Source organism: Medicago truncatula, chromosome 7 (genome assembly GCF_003473485.1).
Source record: "Medicago truncatula cultivar Jemalong A17 chromosome 7, MtrunA17r5.0-ANR, whole genome shotgun sequence".
NCBI classification, from domain to species: Eukaryota; Viridiplantae; Streptophyta; class Magnoliopsida; order Fabales; family Fabaceae; genus Medicago; species Medicago truncatula.
This window is the reverse complement of record NC_053048.1, coordinates 39,021,729-39,027,900: the sequence shown is the minus strand read 5'-3', so window position 1 is coordinate 39,027,900 and position 6,172 is coordinate 39,021,729. Positions and strand designations below refer to the sequence as shown.

Here is a 6,172-nt window from a genome sequence, read left to right as displayed (position 1 = left end):
ACCTTGGGATACTAGGGAAATCCCCAATGCTAACAAGAATGTGATGGGTAGCATCTCCATTAAACTTCCAGTTGTTAAAAGTGAACAAGAAGTCCATCACGACTTTAATGACGAGTAAGTGGAAAATATCAGTTTAATTAATCGATTAAATTTTCTCATGTCCAGAAAGGATTATAGTTTAAATATTCCTATGTGATACTCATCTATGAAGAAGACTAAGTTTTCTTCCTCTATGTCGAGCCCTACTTTTTAGAGTATGCAGAACCTTCGCGCATCAAGTGTGCATAGAAAAGAAAGAAAACAACCACGTACTTTCCATTTCTGTTACATCGTACTTTATCTATATTTCCATTGTTGAAAAATATGAACATGACTCTTTGCATGTGTGCGCCCAACATACGGTACTGTTTTGCGCCATATGTTTATCCACATGATGTGTCTAAATGCACTTATTATTCATACCTTGTGCAATATAATTGAATTTATTTTTGGACAAAGTGAAAAGGGTTGAATCTCTCTATCACACACACGCGCACACACTATTATTAGTTTTACGAACACAAAGGTTGAGTGCGAAAAAGGGAAAAAATATTATAAAATAGAAAAAAAATATTATTGGAAAAGGTATTTTAGTCGTGAATTAGATACTTTTTGGTAGCATATATGCATGTGAAGCAAAATGTCCTAAAATGTTTCATAATTACGAGTTTGATGCTAAAGCAAAATGGGTAACATTTCAAGATATTTGCAAGTGTGACCTTAGGTAGATTTTTAAGGCCATATATAAATCACACACTCTCTCCCTCTCCCTCCCGCCCTCTCACATATGTATGTATGTATGTATTAGTCTTAACTAGTACAGTCCAATAACACGGTGCCTCTAAAAATATGAGGCCTTATGCGATCACACATCCTAAACATGTTTCGGGTTGCTACCGATAAAGGGAAAAGTACAAGAAGGTAAATAATAAACGAGTGGAAACAAATCCAATTTATAGTTGGCTCTTAGAAAACTCAATAAAAAAAATTAGGAATAGAGGCGAATAAGTGTACTCATATAGAGGTGGATTTGTAGATCGACAGACTCCTATTACTTCAATTTTCTTTCCGAATACGCGCTACATCAAACCAAATGTTATAGCAGGCTACTAACCACTGAGTCATACTTTTGGAACCTTACCACTTAAATTTTAAGTATAAGGAATAAGAACATTACACCTTATTTAAATTTCGCCACAATAGCAAATAACAACTCTCTGCCACTTTGCGTTCTTAAGAAACCGTGACCATTTTTTTTTATGGTGGTTGAGGTTTAAATCCCAAACTTTGTATATATTATACATTGTCTATACCAACTGAGCTAAGCTCACGAGGACATGAACCATAACCATTTAAAGACACATATATTCTCTCTTGCAATCATCTCTCTTTCAAAATTAATGAAAACGAAAAGATAAAAGAAGATGAGAAAATAAAAAGGATAACAATCATTTTGATCCATTAAAACAATATTTCAATGTATTGAAATTCTAAAATAGTTCCTCGTGATATACTATATTAATCAAAATAATCTCTTAAGTTAAAATATTTTATTAATACTGTCATATTAATAATTCAAGACACTTTACTTATTATCATATCAGTTCTTATAGAATAAAATTTGTTAAAAGTTTGAAAGACAGAGTCCAATCTGTATCATAACCAAATAACCAAATAATATAATTTTTACTAGTATTCTCTATTTTTCCCTCGCTGAGTAGATTCACGGAATATTCCACTAAGTTTAGGCCATTTCATTTTCCCTATGAAAAAAAACACTGTAATTTTAACATAGTGTCAACGCGATAATTCCAACAAAATGTAAGGGGTGTTATTGTCCTTATAAAATTCATCACAGCGATATAAAGTAAAGAGTGGAATTGTAGAAACAAAGTGATTGGTGCAAAAAGCAAAAGAATTGGGAGAGACTGACCCTCCTCTCCTCTCTCGCATTTCATTTTGCTTCTCTTCAACAAAATCAAATTCACTTCGATTAACGAACAAACGCAATGGCTCAATCTTCATCAGAATCTTCTTCCTCTAACCGTAGAAACATGATTCCTTCATTTCTCTACGGTTCATCCACCAAAACCCTACCGGTTATTCACCAGATCGTCAGTTCCGGTCCCGCTCCGTCCGCCGCCGCGACGCCTTCACTCCGTGGAACTGGATCCGGTAGATTCATGATTCCTTCTCCTAAGGAACCTTTTGGCAAGATCGAGATGTATTCACCTGCTTTCTATGCTGCTTGTACTGCTGGTGGAATTCTTAGCTGTGGTCTTACTCATATGACTGTTACTCCTCTTGACTTAGTCAAGTGTAATATGCAGGTCTAATATCGTTCTTCTTTTTCTTGGATCTGGATTTTATTCGTTAGATTTATTGTGATTTATGTTTGATTTTAAGGTGTTTATTTGATTTGCGATGGTTTAGATCTGAGAAATGCTTTTAGGTTTTTGTGAATGTTGTTGAATTTTTGTGGATTTTGATTTGATTGTGATACTGTTGTTTTGGTTTAGTAGATCTGTGAACGTGTTGATTCTGGTTGTATGTTAAGTTGAAGGATCGTTTGATTGGTGCTTCGTAGAATTTTGATTTTATTAGTACGAATCTTTGAAATGCTTTGAGTTTTTTACTATTGAATTTTGCAGTTCTCTTTGATCATGTACTTTGATTTTTGTTCATCTAGCCGCGTTTTAGTCTGTTGATATTTTGAGTAGGATTGTTTTGTGATGAATATTCATATTTGGTACATTTACTTCGCTGATGACTTCGTAGTTTGTTTGTGATTAGTAGTTATGAAACACAGGCACCGGTCACGACAGTCATTGACACATCAACACCGGTAGTAATTAAAAATGATAAAATTGTATGTAATCACATCTATCGTTTTCATGTTAGATAACAGTTTTGATGACGCTACAATGCTATTGCATAACAAAATTTCAACTAATTGTTATTGTTCTGCAAATGCTATTCATTACAAATATTGTGATATAGCACCTAGTCATAGATTGCTGAATTTGTGATGAGTAGTCATGATGTGTTAAACTGGTTGTGTTGTTGGTGTTAGGATTGGAATTGTTTAGTTGGTTGTAGCTATGTATTGTGTTGTGATTGTGTTATTTGATTGTTGATTTCAGATTGACCCTGCCAAGTACAAGAGCATCTCATCAGGGTTTGGAGTTTTGTTCAAGGAGCAGGGAGTTAAGGGATTTTTCCGCGGATGGGTGCCAACATTACTTGGTTACAGTGCCCAGGGTGCTTGCAAATTTGGGTTCTATGAGTTCTTTAAGAAGTACTATTCTGATATTGCTGGCCCCGAGTATGCAGCCAAGTACAAGACCTTGATCTACCTTGCTGGTTCAGCATCTGCTGAGGTTATTGCTGACGTTGCACTTTGCCCATTCGAGGCTGTTAAAGTCCGTGTTCAAACTCAGCCTGGTTTTGCAAGAGGTCTCGGTGATGGGCTCCCAAAATTTGTCAAGTCTGAAGGAGCTTTGGGGTATGCTTATAAACTTTGTCAGCGATAAAATTGCTATATGAGCGTGATTGTATTATGTTGCTCTTGATCTATGCTAGGAATTAGGATGGGATCTAACTAAATATATTATGATTACAGGCTGTACAAGGGATTAGTGCCTCTATGGGGAAGGCAGATTCCATGTAAGTTCTACATTTGAAGTTTGTAGTTTGCACTATACTGCAATATCCTTCTTGTTGACTGGACACTTTGAATGCTGTTCAATATCTGTTACTTCTGTTACCATCTGAGGCATTCCAGTTTGCACATCATTTTTTTGTTATATCATGTTGCTTCTCATGTCATGATTGTTAGCCATGTTGCACTACCTTGTTGGACTTCAAGTCAGTTTTTATTTTTTAATCTAAATATTCTGTCTGTCGATATTTTTGCTGTTAAAATTTATCATTTAGGATTAATTACCTGCTTCTACTAATGAGTTTTAGAAAATTCATTCAAGAGGAAGCCAAAAGTTTGTCAAGGATATAAGTTGTCCCATTCTTTTGAATGTCTTTAGACTAAAATATCTAAATGTTCTGTATTGCATAAATCATGAATTTCTAGCACTTCCATGTAATAAGACATTCTTAGTGTACGATTTGTTTTATGATGTCATGAATAATATTTTAGTAATACTTATCACCATAATCCTTTTTTGTTATTTTTTTTGTATTCATATGATGAAACTCATTGGTATGAATATTGGTGGAGCAGTTTACTGATCTGCAATTTAAGTTTGAAGCTTGTTTTGTTCATGTCATTATGTTTTACGAATAGGAAGATAACTTATGATGGAACCTAAGGGGTTGAAACCTGATAATAAGACATATAGAACTAAATTATATTATTTCTTGCAGACACTATGATGAAGTTTGCCTCTTTTGAGACCATTGTTGAGCAAATCTATAAGCATGCCATCCCACAACCAAAGAATGAGTGCAGCAAAGGGCTGCAACTTGGTGTCAGTTTTGCTGGTGGATACATTGCTGGTGTACTTTGTGCAATTGTGTCTCATCCTGCTGATAACCTTGTCTCTTTTCTGAACAACGCCAAAGGAGCAACAGTTGGTGATGTGAGTTTCAACTAGGTCATATTTATGTAATTTTTTTGCGTTTTGTATGTTTTCTACAAGTATATCTAATGTGATGATGTTATCTACTATTTGATGCAGGCTGTTGCGAAGTTTGGTGTGGTTGGTCTCTTCACCAGAGGTCTCCCTCTCCGGATTGTTATGATTGGAACACTTACCGGAGCCCAGTGGGGAATATATGATGCTTTCAAAGTCTTTGTGGGGCTGTAAGTTTTTACAAATGCTAGTCTGTGATATATTTGTTCTAAAGCGGGATACATGTGCCTAATAAATTTTGTTATATTTGTTAGGCCAACAACCGGTGGTGCTGCTCCTGCTCCCGTTGCAGAGATTGCAAAGGAATGAAGTAATCAACAATGACTACAATTTATAGTTTGCTTAAGAAACTTAGGAAACCAGCGAATAGGGACCATAAATAAACAGAGGAGTGCCGAGGTTGCTTGAGTTCTCAAGCATGGTTGGATGATATTCTTTTCAAGTTCAGACATTGTTTCCAATTTTCTTGCATTTGTTATTTTAAATTTTGGTAGGATGGTTTTGCTCGCATCCTTCCAGTTGCTGAAAACTTCGTAGCTAGGAATGATATAATTTTGCGTGTTAGGGTCACTACATGCCTCTGTCAAAAGGAATACACATTTGTTTTGTTGTCTATGCATAAGCATGGGCGGATATGCAATGCCTCGATTGAGATCAATTTTTCTTCTAGTTTACCTGATTAATTTTCATCCGGAATGTTTTTGTTGGTAAAAAATGAGTTTCATATCTTCTTTTTATTTTGTATTTCAACGTCTTTTAACATGTCAGCTCAATGTCTGTTTTCTTGCTATTCACGTGATAATTTCCAAGCTATTCTTCTTTGCAAGTAAAGTTGTAATACGCTTAGATAATGTTATCATACACTTAGATTAATCTATCTATACCTGCAAGAAATTATTTTGAATTGTATGTTCTTAGAGCACATGTTCATGCGAAGAAATTAGTTTAAATAACCCCCCTTTTATATTTAGGTCAACCTTTAGAAATTCATGGACCAGAGCATAAAGGAGGACATTTTGGTTTTTGCTCGCATGAAAAGTCTAACTTGGAAATGTTGCATGATGTTTTCATTGCAAAAAAAAAAAAAAAAACTCTCTCTCTCAACATTATAAATATATCTATCTACATTACATATGTATTATGCGGATTTGAATCTTTTCAATTATAAAAAACAACTTGAAAGTTTAATGGTGAGGTCATTTGCATCCTCTAAAGTTTTTTTTTTATATATTGAGAGAGAGAGAGAGAGAGAGAGAGAGAGAGAGAGAGAGAGAGAGAGAGAGAGGAGAGAGAGAGAGAGAGAGAGAGAGAGAGAGAGAGAGAGAAAGAGAGATTATAATGTGAGTATGGGAGAGAAAGTTGTCCAAAAGTTGTAGCAAAATGGTTGTACGTATATATATATATATATATATATATATATATATATATTTAGGTTCAATTGACTTAAAAAATTAGAGAGAGTTGTTCAATAGACACCTCAATTT

General features: G+C 34.8%; 1 protein-coding gene across 1 annotated transcript; it reads left to right on the top strand.

The window, feature by feature from the left end:
* The first annotated feature begins 1,919 nt into the window (after positions 1-1,919).
* Positions 1,920-5,384, top strand: LOC11442635 (mitochondrial phosphate carrier protein 3, mitochondrial). Its single transcript, XM_003624430.4, has 6 exons — positions 1,920-2,369; positions 3,183-3,544; positions 3,662-3,705; positions 4,420-4,634; positions 4,734-4,858; positions 4,943-5,384. Exons 1-6 carry the CDS (start codon positions 2,049-2,051, stop codon positions 4,995-4,997), a joined length of 1,122 nt encoding a protein of 373 aa, XP_003624478.1. The 5' UTR covers positions 1,920-2,048; the 3' UTR covers positions 4,998-5,384.
* The last annotated feature ends 788 nt before the right edge of the window (positions 5,385-6,172 follow it).

Coding starts and splice junctions, on each gene's coding strand:
- LOC11442635 (XM_003624430.4), top strand. CDS start 2,049: ATGGCTCAATCTTCATCAGAATCTTCTTCCTCTAACCGTAGAAACATG. Junction 4,635..4,733: donor AAGGAGCAACAGTTGGTGAT/GTGAGTTTCAAC, acceptor TATTTGATGCAG/GCTGTTGCGAAGTTTGGTGT. Junction 4,859..4,942: donor TTCAAAGTCTTTGTGGGGCT/GTAAGTTTTTAC, acceptor TATATTTGTTAG/GCCAACAACCGGTGGTGCTG.